At 34.5% G+C, this 17,004-nt stretch overlaps 2 protein-coding genes across 6 annotated transcripts; both read right to left on the bottom strand.

Moving 5' to 3' along the window:
• Positions 1 to 1,624: 1,624 nt before the first annotated feature.
• Positions 1,625 to 3,586, bottom strand: LOC104228791 (phytochrome A-associated F-box protein). Its single transcript, XM_009781330.2, has 2 exons — positions 2,724 to 3,586; positions 1,625 to 2,260 (listed from the first exon to the last, which is right to left on the bottom strand). The coding sequence occupies exons 1-2, from the start codon at positions 3,299 to 3,301 to the stop codon at positions 1,837 to 1,839; spliced, it is 1,002 nt and encodes a 333-aa protein (XP_009779632.1). The 5' UTR covers positions 3,302 to 3,586; the 3' UTR covers positions 1,625 to 1,836.
• A 4,914-nt stretch (positions 3,587 to 8,500) lies between these two features.
• Positions 8,501 to 15,081, bottom strand: LOC104228792 (serine/arginine-rich-splicing factor SR34-like). 5 transcript variants are annotated; one of them, XR_711419.2, is made up of 15 exons: positions 14,967 to 15,051; positions 14,498 to 14,586; positions 14,191 to 14,256; positions 14,018 to 14,092; positions 13,812 to 13,923; positions 13,680 to 13,726; positions 12,678 to 12,735; positions 11,293 to 11,342; positions 11,118 to 11,174; positions 10,911 to 11,038; positions 10,727 to 10,825; positions 9,659 to 9,753; positions 9,174 to 9,573; positions 8,900 to 9,000; positions 8,501 to 8,813 (listed from the first exon to the last, which is right to left on the bottom strand). XR_711419.2 is itself a non-coding variant. In XM_009781333.2 (14 exons), exons 2-14 carry the CDS (start codon positions 14,579 to 14,581, stop codon positions 8,810 to 8,812), a joined length of 915 nt encoding a protein of 304 aa, XP_009779635.1. In that variant the 5' UTR covers positions 14,582 to 14,599; positions 14,967 to 15,081; the 3' UTR covers positions 8,501 to 8,809. The 5 variants fall into 5 exon arrangements, 3 of the variants coding, with proteins under 3 accessions (XP_009779635.1, XP_009779633.1, XP_009779638.1); XM_009781333.2 differs by lacking the exon at positions 9,659 to 9,753 and having other exon boundaries at positions 9,174 to 9,207; positions 14,498 to 14,599; positions 14,967 to 15,081; XM_009781331.2 differs by lacking the exon at positions 9,659 to 9,753 and having other exon boundaries at positions 9,174 to 9,207; positions 14,967 to 15,075.
• Positions 15,082 to 17,004: the final 1,923 nt, after the last annotated feature.

Here is a 17,004-nt window from a genome sequence, read left to right as displayed (position 1 = left end):
TTTGGGGTTTTTGCATCTACACCCGGTTTTTGGGTCACAATTGAACCTATACCCACTTTGCAAAAAAATTTGCGTCTACCCACTTTACGATCAACTTCAAACTTGTCAGTCTGAAATTTAAAAAAAAAAATAGTCTAAAGTGCAATGCATTTAGGGCCAGTTAAGTCTAAACTACAATTTTTACACTTAAGATGCATTTAACGTCAAATAGGTTTGAAGTGCAATAAATATTTTCATGCACTTAAGGTCGGAGAGGTCATAAGTTTGCACTTAAGACCAAATAGGCCTGAAGTGCAACCAATGATTTCATGCGCTTAAGGCAGTAAGTCTGAAGTGGAAAAAAATGCACTTAAGGCCAAATAGGTTTGAAGTGCAACCAACATTTTTATGCACTTAAGGCCAAATAGGCTTGAAATGCAAATTGCTCAGAAACAGAAATTTGTTCTTCTAATTTTAACAATCCAATATTCGATTTAGCGCCTAAATCTACTCCAAATGAGCTCAAAATTAAAACATAACCTCCAAATATCGTCAAGAACAAACCACAATCATCAATTTGTCAAAACAACAATAAATCTAACGAATCCATTTTGCAATTAAGAAGAAGAAGAAGAAGAAGAAGAAGAAACCCTAAGGAATAGTAAAAAAAATAAAGAGCCACAACAGTTTAACACTGTAAAACATCATAAACTGCCTTAAAGTGGGTATAAATTGAATTTGTTTAAGCTTTGGATACTAGTTTTAAAAAAATTTAAAAAGTGGGTATGAGTTAAATGGGGACGACCAAATAGGGCGCTCCGTGTAATTTTTACTTTAAATTTTAGTGTGAATTTAAGAGTGCATTAGGATTGACTTTAAAAAGTGACTTTTCAGCATAAATAGCTTTTAAGCCAAAAAGCAATAAATTAGGGTTGCCAAGCTTATTGCTTTTGGCTTGCTTTAAGCAGTTTTTAGCTTATTTTAAGCACTTTTTAACTTTGACAAACACTAAAAAAAGCTAAAAAGAGCTTAAGCCGATTTGACCAGCTTAAAAACCAATCCAAATACCCTCTAAAACTCCATTTTATTAAAAATTTACATTTCAAACAACTATATAAACAATTTATCCGCAAAAGCAATGTAGTTCATTGACTACAAATAAATTCTATGGGTGTTTTCTTCTCGTTTATCTAAATCTTGGTAGATAGAGTCATCCGAATCCCGATACATACATTGGTGGAAAATAATAGGTAACTAACAGAAAAGTCGGGATGTATACAAACTTATCCTAACACACTATTATTAAGAAAAAGAAAAAACTTGAGCGGCATTAGATGGAGTTTCTTGCAACCATCATAGGAATGGCAAAACATAAGACTAACGTCACTACATGAAAGAACCTGAAGTAGGATCAATTTATAAGCATCTGTGCTTTTCGAAATATCTTAAATGGATTTGATCTTATTAAGTTTCTTAAGAATAGCATTTTGTGTAATGAGAATTCTGACAATAGCAATGTGATCTTTAAATCAAATCTGAAGCTAATTCCAAAGCACGACCGACAAGGTCAAGTTGAGAGAGAGGTTTACTGAATATCCTCAGAACCACAGCTATTCAATACTAGGATTCACGCCTTCACTATAAGTAGAAGAACCAAATGAAGAGAAACTCATATAAATACAACTACTCCACCTACAAACTCTAATGCAAATATGGCAAATTACTATTGAAAGCAATCACAACATACATAAAATCCAATAAATCAACCAGCTTAAAATGGCAAAAGAATAATCAAATGCCACTCACAAAATCAAGAAACTATCAAATGCACGTAACACAGGTCAGCCCATAACTGAGTCAGGTATACAATGGCCAGTCAGTCCATGCTCCAGAAACATGGCCACTCTCACAGACATAAGCTCTAACAACTGGTTCTCCATCGTCATGGAACCCAAAATACCTCCTCAAACAGAAAGCCGAATGCAAATCCCACGTCTGGTTCGACGAGCAAAACGCGCAATTCAGATCAATCTTCTTCCTGTTACCATCGTTGATCGTCCTCCAAACCCTAGACTGCTTGAAATTTTTGAAAATCCCGCGAAAGAGCATGTAATTCCTCTTCTCCTCAATGTGAATACAACCAGGCCAATCACATATGTACAAGCAATCCCCTTTAAATCTACTCGCTAGTAGCTTATTCCCCTGCTCACGGCTCAAATTCCATACCCCAGATGCCAAATGAGAACAAAGTGATCTATAAACCCTCCGCCTCTTAGAAGCCCTGAATTCAGCCAGACAAACAATTATTCACTACTCCATCAGTTTCTAATTCTGTGGATACTATTTCACTACTCACAGGCAGAGCTACTACTCTGCATACAGGTTGGCAGAACTCATTAGCTTCAACTCAAGCCTTATATTTATGCTAAAAATTAACTTAATATACCCAGTAAGTTATATTTTTCTAGAATTTAAAACCCATAAACTCAAAATCTTGGTTCTGCCTCTAACACACAGTTATACATTCAAAAATAGTAACGTATTCTCATTATACCTTAATGAAAAGCTTTTACCCGCCGCAAAAGACCTCACGTTTCAAAAGTATTATAATCGCAACAAATATTAAAATATGTTTCAAAAGTAGTCTTTATCAAACTAGTACTGAGTCAACAGATTGCATCCAAAAAAACTAAAATTACATATAAGACCAATAATTTGATGTACACAATGAGTAAAAATTTTACCTTGCAGGGGTCACCACTACGGGTGCGGGCTCCTCCACGAACTCAGGCTGATTTGGGGTAGATTCAGAAGCATCATAAACAGTATCAAACATAAGATCATCAAACAAAGACCAACCACAATCAGTTACTACTTCAGCAGAATCACTTTGGTTATTACTCGACGAAGGCATTGGCTGAAACTCTAAACTACTATCAGATTGGGCCAAGGCCCGATCTGGGTAACTCTCATCTGGGCCAAGCTCACGTTCGAGCCCAAAATCGGAATTCTCCAAAAGGACACCAGCTTGATGAAGACCAGGGCAGCATACAGCTAGCTTGTAAAGTGAAGCCCAGCCCCCAGGTGGGGTGGTTGAAGTAGAAGAGGGGGTGCTAAGGAGATCGGAAACAACTGAAGAAATGGTCAAAGAGCATTTGGATTTGTAGCAGATGTTGTGAATCATAGAAGAGAATTTTGTAGAAACGCAAGATAAACGAGCCCAGTTTCTTGGGTCATCTTCCAGCTTGTAAAATATGTTGAGAACAAGGTCATCTGAGAGTTTTGAGAAAAACCCATCAGTGTACATACTCGTGTTAGACATTTGGAGGTGTTTAGACCAAGATCTGTATCGTATATAATGATTAAAGCAAGAATTTATTATCACTTGTTCATATATTTAAGAGGGGAAATTTTATCCAGAAGGAGGAATTGTGATTATGATTGTGAAGAGAGTTAAGAAGAAATGGTTTTGTGTATGTGGCGGTGGTTGTACAAAAAGGCAAAGGGGTAGTTTTAAGTGTGCTGTGGTGAAGGCTTTTGGCAGTTTGTGGAGCAGTGGAGGATGATTTTCAGTGCCTGGTTTGTTAGTTGTTTATCAAGATTCCTTATATGAAAATTTTAGATATATTCTATATATACTTGGTCTGTTTTGAGTTACGTGTATGATTCTTTTTTCACTCTAGTAATGTTCCAAGTACAAGTCTATTAAATAGTACTTATTTTATAGGTTTTCAAAGAAATTTATTTTGTATTGGTTTGGGGACATAAAAATAAAAGTATGTTGCTTTTTACAACTAACAAATGGAGTATCAAATAAATCATGTTTCAATTTTCCTCATTATAGTCTTATTAGTAAGTTAAAAGTGGAGAAGGAAACTTAACCAATTTGAAGGGAACCTTGTTTCTAATTTTATCTTTTCCTCCAATTAAAGGTGTCTAATGGGTGGGCCGGGTTGAGAAAATAATTGATCGACGGGTCACCAATTCGGGCAGATTACCAATTTTTCCAAACCGGACTTAACGGGTCCGGGCCTATTCGAGTAAAAACTGAACCGGAACGGTTATGGGTCTAAGGAGTTGGGACGGGCCAGATTTAGGTTATTTTATTTTTTTGTATTTCGTATAACTATCATAAATTATATTAATATTAAGTAAAAATATAAAACAAAAAAACAATCTTATAAAAAGAGTATTTGAATAAAGGATGCAAAGGCTTTAAAATCCTTATATTTGAAATTTTGAATATTTCATTAAAATTTTAAGATAATAGAATACAATGAAGATGGAAAAAAAATGCATTTATAATTTGCAAGTACTTTTTTTATTTCAAATTTACAAATTAAAGTTTACATTTAACAACAACTAAATTAACGAAAAAAGAGTAAATTCAAAGTTTAATTATTAAATATGAAATTATAAATTCAGAACTTCAAAGGTTTTGTATTGCCTTAGTAAGTTCTTCATAATCAATGTGAACTTCTTGACCATCTTCTGGAGTGTTAAATTCAGATGGGTTACCATGTGTTAATATATCTCCAAGTTGCTCGTCTTCTGGTTTATCAACATCTTCACGTCCCTGATTTCTTCGTTCCGATCTAATCCAATCTCTGAAACATACTAAAACTTCCAAAGCATTGCTTCCCAATGAGTGACGGGTGTCTCCTTGTTGTTGTTTTGCTTGACTAAATGCACTCTCTGATGCAACAGTTGAAATTGGCACATTCAGCACGGCCCGAGCCATAGCGGAAAGAATAGGAAATTGCTTTTTATTCTCATGCCACTATACCAATGGTAAAAATTCCTTTGTGCGATGCTCTTTTTGCTTTTGCAAGTAGAATTGAGGTTTATCAATGTTCCTGTTATTGGTTTGAGTGGAAGAAAATGTAGACCAAATATTAAAACCATCAAGGCCTTCATGTTCATCCATGGTAGCAGATGCAGTAGAAGTGGTACAATGCATAGTGGGATTAACATTGCCTACATTAAGAGCAGCATCATCAACTATACTTGCATAATAATTATATAATTGTGTAAATAATCATTTAGCTTGTTCATACAACAATATATATCTTGGGTTTCAGTTGATCCAATCTCCATATAAGTATATAAAGCATTGATTAATTGGTGACAATCAGACATCTTAATAGAAGGATTTAAAACAACACCAATTAGGTAAATTGGAGGAATTGGAAAGAAACATTTTTTAAATTTTGCTTGCATTTTTTCATCAGCATCTTTCTATTTTTCTTTCTTCTTAAATTCAGAGAGTAGAAAAGAAATTTCAGCTATATGTACTAAAGCTATAGTAACAGTAGGGTAATATGCTCCAGAAAACTCAACAGTAGTTGTATAAAATTTATGTAAAAATTTAACAACATCATTAATAGCCTTCCAAGTATTAGTTGTTAACATACGGTTTGGATCAGTACAATGCGCATTAGCAACTTCAGTTATCGGCAATCTAGTAGCAACATTTTAAAAATAAGTATGTATAATTCCATCTAGTAACAATTTCGTCTGGCATCTGGGGTTAAGGTTATGCGTACACTTATTCTTAAATTTCCTGATTCTAGATTGTTTATTATTTTCTTGAATAACACCAAATGTTCTTCTAACATGTGTAATCTCAGTTGAAAATAAATCAAGCTCACTTTTAATAATTAAATTATAGACATGACATGCGCACCTAACATGAAAAATTTCGTCAAGTGGTGATTGCAAATGCAGTCTTAATATTGAAATTGCGGCATTATGTTAGAAGCATTATCAAAAGACATATACAATACTTTTTTCTTAAGATTATAAAATTCAACAACTTCACAAATAGTAGTACTTATAAACATAGCAGTATGAATTTGATCTTCATCATATTTAAAAGTGATAATACGTTTTTGCATACAATAATTATTATCTATCCAATAACATGTAATTGTCAAATAATCATTTTCATTTACAGCGTGGCCAATAGCAGAAGTTAGAGAAACTCTACAAGGAAGGTGGTCAAACAAATAACGTACGTATGTTTGATATTGTCCATGAAGTCTAAAGATATCACATCTACAAGTACTTCTAGGGATACCTTTAAATAAAGGATTACAAATCCTTTGAATATACATGATAAGATATGACGAAGAAGCAAAAGAAAAAGCTAGACAATCCAAAGCAATCATTTTTGAATTTTGCTAACTCTTCATATCCTTCATTTTATCATATTTCATAAGTCATCCAGTACCATGGTTTAGAGTTCCTTGATTTTCATCTAAATTAGAGCCTCATTCTATAGGATGAGTAATTCTCATGCGTCTACTAAGTGTCTCAGTCCCACCTAAATTTCCTCCAGTCTTATGTTTAAAATCATCTTTACAAATTTTGCATCTAACTCTAATTCTCTATTTCCTCAAAAAAAAATTAAACCATACTTCTTTTTCTCTGATTAGTAGTCGGGGCCACATGTGGTCTACCACTACCACCACGACCACCACCCCTACTATCAAATCCAACACTACTAGGTGTAAGTGGTGTCTCATCTTCAATTTCTAATTCATTATCTTTTATACCGAAATCTTCCTGTAATTGTTCATAATCTAGATTATTTTTATTAGATGATGTTTCAAAAACATGTGTAAAGTCATTTACATTATTACTAGATGTTGAAGTAGTACCTCTTTTTCTATTTCCTCGATTAACCCGATTAGTAACCTTATTACAAACTCTTTTTGCAGCATTAAACATATTGTGAAATTTAACTACTAACAAAAATTAAATATGCAAATAAAATAGTAAATAAGAGAAAGAGCTGGAGAGAGTGCACTGAATTCCGCAATAAATTAAACATTTGATGATTTTCGCAATTCCAATGTTACCAAGAAGAAACGTTAATTGTTCAAAGTTTGAAGTTCAAACTTCAAATAATAAATAATACGATAAATTAATTTCCAAAAAAAAAAATGAGAGCCAAATAGTTGATTGCAAGTTAGGTGAAGAACGAGAGAATGACAATTGAGAATTTGAGTTTGAGATATGAGAGATGAGTGAAGAAATAAAGAAGAAGATGGATGTATTTATAATTTTTCAAATGGCTAAATTAATAATTACTAAAAGTGTTATTTTTAAAAAAAATTGCCCAAAAAGGGCTATTCTTGCAAAATATCCGTTGGGCAAAGGCCAAATTGAAAGCTGACCATCGACAACGGTCAGTTTAGTTTTTTTAAAAAAAAATCATAAAATAGCCGTTGAACCAGTCCGGGCCGATCAGGTTAACCGTTTCAACAATAATTTCTTTTGATCGGATTTGACCGGTCCGGTTAACCGGTATGAAAAACGTAAACGTCCTAACCCCCAAACCCAAACCCAGCCCTACCCGGGCCTCTATCACCGGTCCGGTCCGAGTTACTACCGGTTGGGGCCGGTCCAAAACCGGATCAACCAGCCCGTCAAACACCCTTACCTCCAATATATGCTGGAGTACTAGCCTACTATACTATTTGTCGGGATCCATATGAGACTGACATTAAATGGAATATAGCTTCAGACAACACACAAACTGCAGAACTTTCAAATTTGCCATGAAATAATGAAGATGATGAAACCAAGCCGGGCAGTTCAAATACCAGAACAAGGAAAAATAATTAGATAGAATTTTTCCCATCTTTCTTAATTATAGTGGACAGAATTATCCGATACTCCATCAATTTGAAAAAGTGCACGTACCACCGGTATTAGAAAAAAGAAAAAGAAAACCAAGCCACATACTGACATGCGGAGGACCTACTTTCTCCAATATTCAACCTCATCAACATGGCACATGTGTGGATCCCAATTTGGCCAAACTCTCACTAATTCTCGTCCACACAAAGATGAGGCCCCTCAAGAAATGGCCACACACATATTTTCTTCGCTGTTTTAGATGAAACGACTGATGGCAGTTGCATGCTGCATCGATTTATGGACAAACGTATCTTCACATATCCCGATTTGCCAACACAAGATCATATAGTTTGCCTCCCTTGTATCATTTGAATTTGGTCTTGTTTTAATTCTTGAAATTTTAGATTTTGGAAATCTTTGGGAAAAGGTTGTGTGAATATTAGCTTTACCTTCTTTCATAAACCAAAAAATAGGATTTTCTATTGTTTCAAGTAACATTTTTTATTTGATTTTGAAAACTAAAATATGCGTCTCAATCCATCATGGCTGGCGAAAAATTTTCTAACCAAACGTGGCTGATCAGGCCAGTAATAGTATTGTACTTCAATAGAATAGTATCGAGATGAAATCAAGCTTTTGTTTGTTGAAAGTCCAGCCTTACCAGAAGGAAGGTAGTTCAAAAATATATTACTCAATGCTACTTTAAATAGTATTTTGTAACTTCAATTTCAGAATCATTTTTAAACTTCTTACTCAAATACTATCCCAACGCATATTTGAAGAATTTGTGATTAAAAATATTGTTGGCCACATAATAGTACAAGTGCTTCTGAAAATGAACACCACGGACCCCAGTTGGCGAACAAGGACAATCTGCAAATCAAGGAAATTCATAATGTGAATGTAAAAAGGAAATTAGTTCCATCTCTTACCATCACGCAGCTAGAAAGCCTATAAAGTTCTACTATAATATTGCAGTGTTTACCAAGTCTTAGAGATGCCACGTTCAGTATAACAATTATTATCGTCTGGCGTTCAATAATACAGAAATCCTTTAATGTAAGGAGAACAACACTCTTTCGGGCACTTAAGACTCCCGAACTGTTGGCTATGCAACTAATCTTCCAGGCACGATGGCACTCGCAATCACAGCAACCCAAGTCAAGAGATGACTCCAACAATCTTAACTGCAAAATAGCAAAACTTCCAATAAAATATCCATCCAATCACTAAAATGATCAACATAACATATCACAAGGATCAGAAGTAAGACCTGGATAAACCTCTACTCCGACTACGACTAAGACTACGACTCCGGCTCTGGCTTTGGCTGGGACTGCGTCTTTTTGGACTTTTACTCAAATGTTTTGGGCGCTGCAATTAAACAGTTGAGAAAAAAACAAAGAAATGTAGCCAAAGAAAGAGAGATTCCAATTTAAAAAGACCAGGTATTCAAAAAACAATGACATAGTAAGACAAGACGGATGATCCCGACATGTTTGATTTTGAGGTATCCAGTTCACTTCCAAAACAGAGATTTAACTTACAGATGGTGCTGGTGATCTGGACCTTGATGGAGATCTGCAAAATTTCCAGAAAGAACTTAATTTAATATCCCAGTCCTGCCACTTAACAATTCCTCCAACTGCCTCGATTCCACTTCCACATCAGCATGACCATTATCAAAGTAGCATTGTGGGCAGAATCCAGTGTGGAAAATATGACATGTATGAAGCAATGCAATTTACCCAGTGAAGACTTAAGTAATAGTTTAAATGTGTGCAGTCAAAGGGACCAATAAGCAGGATATGAAAAGAATGAACTAGAGTCTTTCTTCACTTTGGTAGAAAATGCATCTACCACAAATAGGTGGTGATCCAAATTCAGGTGGCAGTTAGTTCCCCAGTCCAGCTCCACCACAGAATCCATGATCTTCATGATCCCAATCTAGCACCCACGGAACATTTCACGATGCTCATTAGATCAGAGACATCATAAAGGACCCAAAGTTGCCATCTAGAAAACATCGTACCTCCACAACCAAAAAGAGTTGCAGGCAAGACCATATGCATATCCACTCAAGATCCTAATATGCAAAATCCACAAACTGCCGCATATATCCAACATCTATAAAAACAAAGAAGGTGACTTTTCATACTTATATAGGAAATGACAATGCAGTACGTTTTCCCTAGAACACAGTTCCAAGTTGAATTAAAGCAAATGAACCAACTATCGCCTCAAAACACCTTAAAAACCTTTTAAATTTCTTTTTCGCTCAGCCCCAAACCTTTTCAATTTCTAGCTTTGCTTGAAAAGACATACACTATCATAATGACCAGTCTCTAATGAATGGCTACACATTGAATTGGCGAGCATAGTAAGAAAATCCTGAAATAGCAGGAAATAAATGATTATGAATTCTATTTTCATAGGGGCAAGAAAAGGAAAAAGTTTAACATCTGTAATGTTCGTACTCATTTGGTTCATTATAATGGTTTGCTAATGCCATTGCAAGTACTAAACCCCCCTCTAAAATCCTGCCTGAAGCAGAAGAAAATAACACAAATGTAACTATTCATTCCCACCAGAGTAAGCAGAACTACACATTACCAGACTAGATTGCCCCATGAAATGCAACCTTTGCAAAAAATTTGGCCTACGAGCTACGACAACTTACAATTCACCCGATGCACCACCATTTGACAAATTACCAGAAGACTCGTACTGATACTGAAAGGACTATATAACTCAAAACACTTAAAATTGGATTCGACAGTTTTATGCATGACATGCGAGACAAGAGCTTCTTGCTGCTATATTTTTCAGAAAGACAAAAGGAGAGGCCATTGAGAACCAGTTAAGCAAAGAAGACTAGAGCATCAAGAGTCAATATTGGTGAGTTTTTCAGTGAGCCATCAAACTAACAGGATAGAAGATAAAGGGCAAAGTGCATCACACTGCAAGAGCACTTCAGATTCAAAGATCTTACATCAACGACAATTCCAGTGTGAAAGAACTTGAGAAAATTGAAAATATTCTAATCAACAAATAATGAATAAAAGACTTGCAAGAAAAGAAAGGGTTAGCAGAATATTACCTTGAGATAAAATGCCCTTTTGACCCAGAACGGGACCGAGAAGAGACGGACCTTGAACGAGATCTTGAGCGCCTTGAAGATTTAACTTTAGGAGATTTGCTGCTATGAAAAAGATACCAATAAGGCCATAATTGCATTAAAGTAAAACCACTAGTCCAAACATAAATGTGTAATGTATTATGACCTTTTGCTCCTGCTACGACTGACACTTCTACTTCGGCTACGGCTTCTACTGCCACTCTTTCCTCTGGAGTAAGAACGGCTGCGGCTTCGGCTGCGGCTTTGGCTGCGGCTGTGGTCATATTCCTTAACCTACAAGGAGGAGGAGGTTTCTAGAATAACCAAAAGAAGGCATCAACAGTATAATTCAAGTAATTGAAATGCGTCATACCCGAATTGTTGAACGAGAAAAGGCATTCCGAAACTCAGAGTCATCAAGCTTTTTGATCTATACACATAAAAAGATATTAGCTGCACCTCTTAGTCATATAATGGATATCAAATATTATGAACAACGTCAAGGTTAAGGAAACCAAAAAAAGGGAAAAGAAAAGCAGATGACTTACAGCATATTTCATGTCATCGTAGTTTGTATAATCCACAATACCAGTAGTCCCTGAAAGTCCAATCAAATTTCCGACATCAGAATAAGTTACAAAAGAGAAATGACAAAGTAATATGAAAATCAAGATGCTTCCTACAGACGGACCGGAATTTCAGACCACCTATTTTATCATTAATCTGGTATATGGAATGTGATTAATAATTTCAGTAACAATCACATCCTCCTCGGAACGGGTTATCCTGTCCACTCTGTAGAATCAACCAAAAAACGGCTCAACCAAGTTACTCAGCTTTTAGCATGTCGAAGATGGCCAACTCTTTCACATTATCATGCATAGCAAGCACCAAACTCACGAGTATTGGAAGACAGTACAAATTTTGTCTAGACAAAGGAAGACATATCAGCTTATATAAGAGGTAACAATAGAGAGGGAGAATTGAAAACCCAAATTATGAATCCATAGTTCTCCTCTGTATTTTTCCAAGTTCATTGGAGATAACAACAGAGAGCGAGACTTCAAAAAACCCAAATTATGAATCCATAGTTCTCTTCTCTGTATTTTTCCAAGTTCATTGGATGTACCGAGGGATGAACCCGCAGTTATACTTATCAAAGTTCTACAAATCAAAAGAATGATACTAATAATCAGCAACAGTACGCTTGCCCTTAATGTTCTACTTGATTATGAGCTCATTATTCTATGATAAAAAGAAAATCTTATCCTTAACCAATTGCCATGACATGTTAAGTTGCTCGGACTCGGGGACGGATCCAAGTATTAGATTCGGCAAAATCTAAATTTTAAGATTTGGGGGTGCGGATCCGGATATGGATACGGGCGGGAATTCGGCTAATAAAGAATAAAGCTATAAAAATATTGTAAATTTTGAGAGATATTCAGTGAAAAACTTACATGAATATTGTAGATTTCAAACTTTCATTCTCCAAGATGGACATTATCCTTTCATTCTCCTAAATCTGTTTCATTTTTGATTTTGAGAAATCAAAATCTTAATTTTTCTCCCAAATTTATCGATGGACTCCGGTCAAAGTATTCGAAGTCAGTTGACCGAATCTGGGACGTATCCCATTTCCGCTCCCGTCCCGATCTCGTATCGGGACGGAGACGGTACCAAAATCGAAGAGTCCACGCAACTTTGTGTAAACCACAATGAGCAGGAAGAGGAATAGTGTGTCAATGTAAAATTCTCCATATTTTGGTCTTTTTCCAAATCATATCAGTACAATGGCTGTGCATATCATTGTAGGTTCCCATGAGAAACTCATTGCTTTGTGTGTCATCGTAGGTCCCCATTGCACATGGAGCAGTTCTTGGCAATTTAAAGAGAGAAAAGTAAATCTAGCTTTAGCTGCTTATAATCTTACCCCTCCGTTCACGGAAAACTTGGGAGAAACAAACATCCCCAGCTCGACGCATGTGATCCTACATAAGAAACACAGGTTACGAATATTCAAAAATTACAGGACAATGTTGAGGGGAAAATAGGGATGGCAATTGGGGCAGGGCACAAAGTTACTGGGGCAGGGCACAAAGTTACTGGGGCAGGGCAGGGAAACAATTAAACGGGGCGGGGTGGGGCAAATCTTATTTATTGATAAAACATAACGGGGCAGGCAGGTTGCGGGTCAAGTGTAATTGCAGTTTGCTCGGTGGTTTACAGGGCCTGTATGTACCCTGCTGCTATATACGCACTTGTGCATTGCGTTTGTTTCTGTCATTTGCTAATTTGTGGTAAGAACTGCACATTTTATTTCAAGATATTATATTACTCCTATTAACTATTTCTCTTTTGTTTTACCAATGGTACAAATAGTATTTGCTAGATTGCTAAAGTTCATCCTGTCAATTTCAAAAAGAAGGATAGCTAAAATTCATCCTAAAGATTTATACTATAACGTGAAAGATTAGCTACTGCTTATGTAATATGCAATGAATATGTTAACCTTTGACTACTGGGTAACGTTAAGATACGTAACTTAACTGAAAAAAACACTTACAGTGTAAGAATTAAAATCACATAACTGAGTTCTTTTTTCGAGACATCTGGAAAGTCGCCCAATTTACGTTTAAGCAAATTCATAAAAGAATTACAGTATTAGTGTTAGAAAAATATTGCAAAAGAAGTTTTTAAAAATTTCGCATTGCAAAGTGGAAACCAAAGAGGAGAAATGAAAGATAACAAAAACGGGGGCAGGGCGGGCCAATTTTTTTAAGAAATGCTAAACACGGCAGGGTAGGGCGGGTCGAAATCTCAGTAGGTCAAGGCTTGGCCCGCCCTAACCCGGCCTATTGCCATCTCTAGGGGAAAAAGAGGATCAAGTTCTCTGTATGGTCCCTATATTCACAACTCGAAGACACCAACTCACCTTGAGATCCTGCCACGACGCTGAATGGGGTAATCCTGTAATTTTCACTGAAAAGCAACAAAAAATATCAAACAACACAAAATGCAATGCAACGTACTACAATGTACAAAGCACATAAACCATGAGGCACACCTCGATAATCAGAACGTCTGGACACTCCACCACGTTGACCACGACCACCACCACCACCACCACCATAACGATCGTTTGACGACTGACCACGCCCGCCATGTGCAAGCTCAACCTGCCAGTATGAGCAATTTTAAAAGAATCAGCATCCAACAAGGAAACAACTAGTGAGTTTGTTTAGACAATAAGCTAATACACATTTGACCAACCCTCAGACGGTGCCCATCAAAATCATAGCCATCACGACCACGAATAGCATCTTCAGCATCACGAACTTCTTCAAACTGTTAAAGTTTGCCACCAATATAAAGGTCAGAATAGCTTGAAGGGCGTAGGCAGGCTGATTTAACGAAATATATAGGAAAAGGCAGCTCAACCTCACCTCAACAAAAGCATAACCAGGGGGTCTTGGTGGAATTTTCAGCTCAATATGTGCTATTGGGCCATACTGCACTCACACATCAAAGAGTTTATAAGTTTCTAAGAGCTGAAATCTTAAAAATTGCGACAGCAAAATTACACACATACACAAGCATTTTGAAGTACAACAATAACAATGAATTCCCTATATTAACTCTACTCTGTTTGGGCCCATTTTACTCAAACACTTTATTTTAGTTTATTGTATTGTTTTTAAGCATTATGAAATCATATCCAATAATGTAGGAATCCAAGTAGAGCATATGCACCTTGTAAAACAGATCTTCCACTTCACGCTCACGAATATCGCCCGGAAGATTGCCAACATAAAGTGTCCTACTCGATCGACTCATTGTCCCTGAAAAAGAAAACTATATTCCCAGTAAAACCAAATATTCTGCCACAAACACAAAGGCCTGACAGACAAGAATAAGAAACAAGCACCTCTTGCATCTAATTGGAACTAACATCAATTTGCACAATTCATACATTCTTTGCAGGGACAATAAGGGAACAGGTAAAAGAGAAAAACTTAAAACTCTTGTAATTATTCAGTTGCAAAACAACATCAGTCACAAAACCATAGCTTGATCGACAGGAACAAGACACAAAGCAACTTCGCACTAACTGACATCAATTTATATAATCCAAACACTCTTTGCATTGACGAGAAGGGAAATCGGAAAGGATATAAAATTAGAACATCCTGTTTATGTGAATATATGTGACCGAGCATACCTCGGAAGATCGAGAGCAGACTAAGCCACAATCCACAGCGTAGAAGCGAGAAATGTTTGAAGATTAGGGTTTTAAGGAATAAAGGAGGGCGGGATACAGTGAAGCGATATTAGCGTGCTCCTGAGTAAGCATTTTGCATTTCACTCCTTCATGTTTATCGTTTTAACAGTTTCACCCTTGTAGTAACCCAAATTAATGATTGTAAGAATTTATTCCTGTTCATATTTATACCAATTACCACACTCACTTGTAGAATTAAACTGGATATGTTATATTTTATAATACTAATTTACCAAACCAATATATTTTATCGTAGTTTATATTCTATATTTATATATATATATATATATATATATATATATATATATATATATATATATTAAAGCAAGAAAGTTTGCCTTCTCATTTAGCCAAGTGGCAAGTTATTAAAAAGTCAAGTGGCAACCTATTAACAAGACATTTGGCAACTTATTTCAATTAAAATAAATATTTTAATATACAGATTTTTCGGCCAAAAAACACTCAATCATCCCAATTTTATTGCTTCTTTTCTAGAAAATTTCACTTACTATTAATTGTATATGTTTTCAACTAAATAAATTAAAAAACACTGAAATCTATATATATATATATTAAAGCAAGAAAGTTTGCCTTCTCATTTAGCCAAGTGGCAAGTTATATATCTATCTATATATAATTAAAAGCAGAAGACAAAAGCACCTCATGAAGCCAAGTGGCAGCTTAAAAAAAAGCCACATGGCATAATTAGTTATTAAATTAGTTATTGGTTATTCTTTTTAATTTAAATATATCTAAAAAATAAAAATAATTAAAAAAACTACCATATATATGTATATATGTATGTATGTATGTAATGAAAATAATTAAAAAACTACCATATATATATTAATTGGTTGCTTTAATTTAATTAACAAATATAGATTTCTTATCTATATCTATATTAATAATTAACTATAATAAAAAAATAAAATAAATATATAAAAAAATAACTACCCATTCAAATTGGGTCGGAGTAGTTTCAAGTTGGAATTTTTAAATTATTTTAAAATCAAAAAGCAAAAAAAAATAAAGTTATAAAAAACGGAAAAAAAACAGAAGAAAAACTACCCATTCAAATCGGGGAATAGTTTCAAGTTGGAATTTTAAAATAATTAAAATATATATATATTGGTTACTTTATTTAAATTAATAAATATAGATATCTTATAATTAACTATAATATAAAAACGAAAATATAAATATATAAAAAAATAACTACCCATTCAAATTGGGTGGGAGTATTTTCAAGTTGGAGCTTTTAAATTATTATTTTTAAAAAGCAAAAAAAAAAAGCTATAAAAAACGAAAAAAGAGAAGAAAAACTACCCATCCAAATCGGGAGTAGTTTCAAATGTGAGATTTAAAATAAAAAACGAAATTAAAAAAATAATAAATTATCAATTCAAATTGGGGAGTAGTTTTAAGTTGGAGTTTTAAAATTATTTGAAAATAAAAAAACAAAAATAAAGAAATAAAAAAAACTTCAGAGAAAAAATATATAAATATAAATATAAAAAAAAATAACTACCCATTCAAATTGGGTTGGAGTAGTTTCAAGTTGGAATTTTTAAATTATTTTAAAATCAAAAAGCAAAAAAAAATAAAGTTATAAAAAACGGAAAAAAAACAGAAGAAAAACTACCCATTCAAATCGGGGAATAGTTTCAAGTTGGAATTTTAAAATAATTAAAATAAAAAAAGATATCTTATAATTAACTATCTATCTATCTATAAATAAAAGCAGAAGACAAAAGCACCTCATGAAGCCAAGTGGCAGCTTAAAAAAAAGTCACATGGCATAATTAGTTATTAAATTAGTTATTGGTTATTCTTTTTAATTTAAATATATCTAAAAATAAAAATAATTAAAAAACTACCCCATATATATATAATTGGTTATATATATATTAATTGGTTGCTTTAATTTAATTAACAAATATAGATTTCTTATCTATATCTATATTAATAATTAACTATA

Source organism: Nicotiana sylvestris, chromosome 9 (assembly GCF_000393655.2).
Source record: "Nicotiana sylvestris chromosome 9, ASM39365v2, whole genome shotgun sequence".
Classification (NCBI taxonomy): Eukaryota; Viridiplantae; Streptophyta; class Magnoliopsida; order Solanales; family Solanaceae; genus Nicotiana; species Nicotiana sylvestris.
This window is presented reverse-complemented; position numbering and strand designations above follow the sequence as displayed.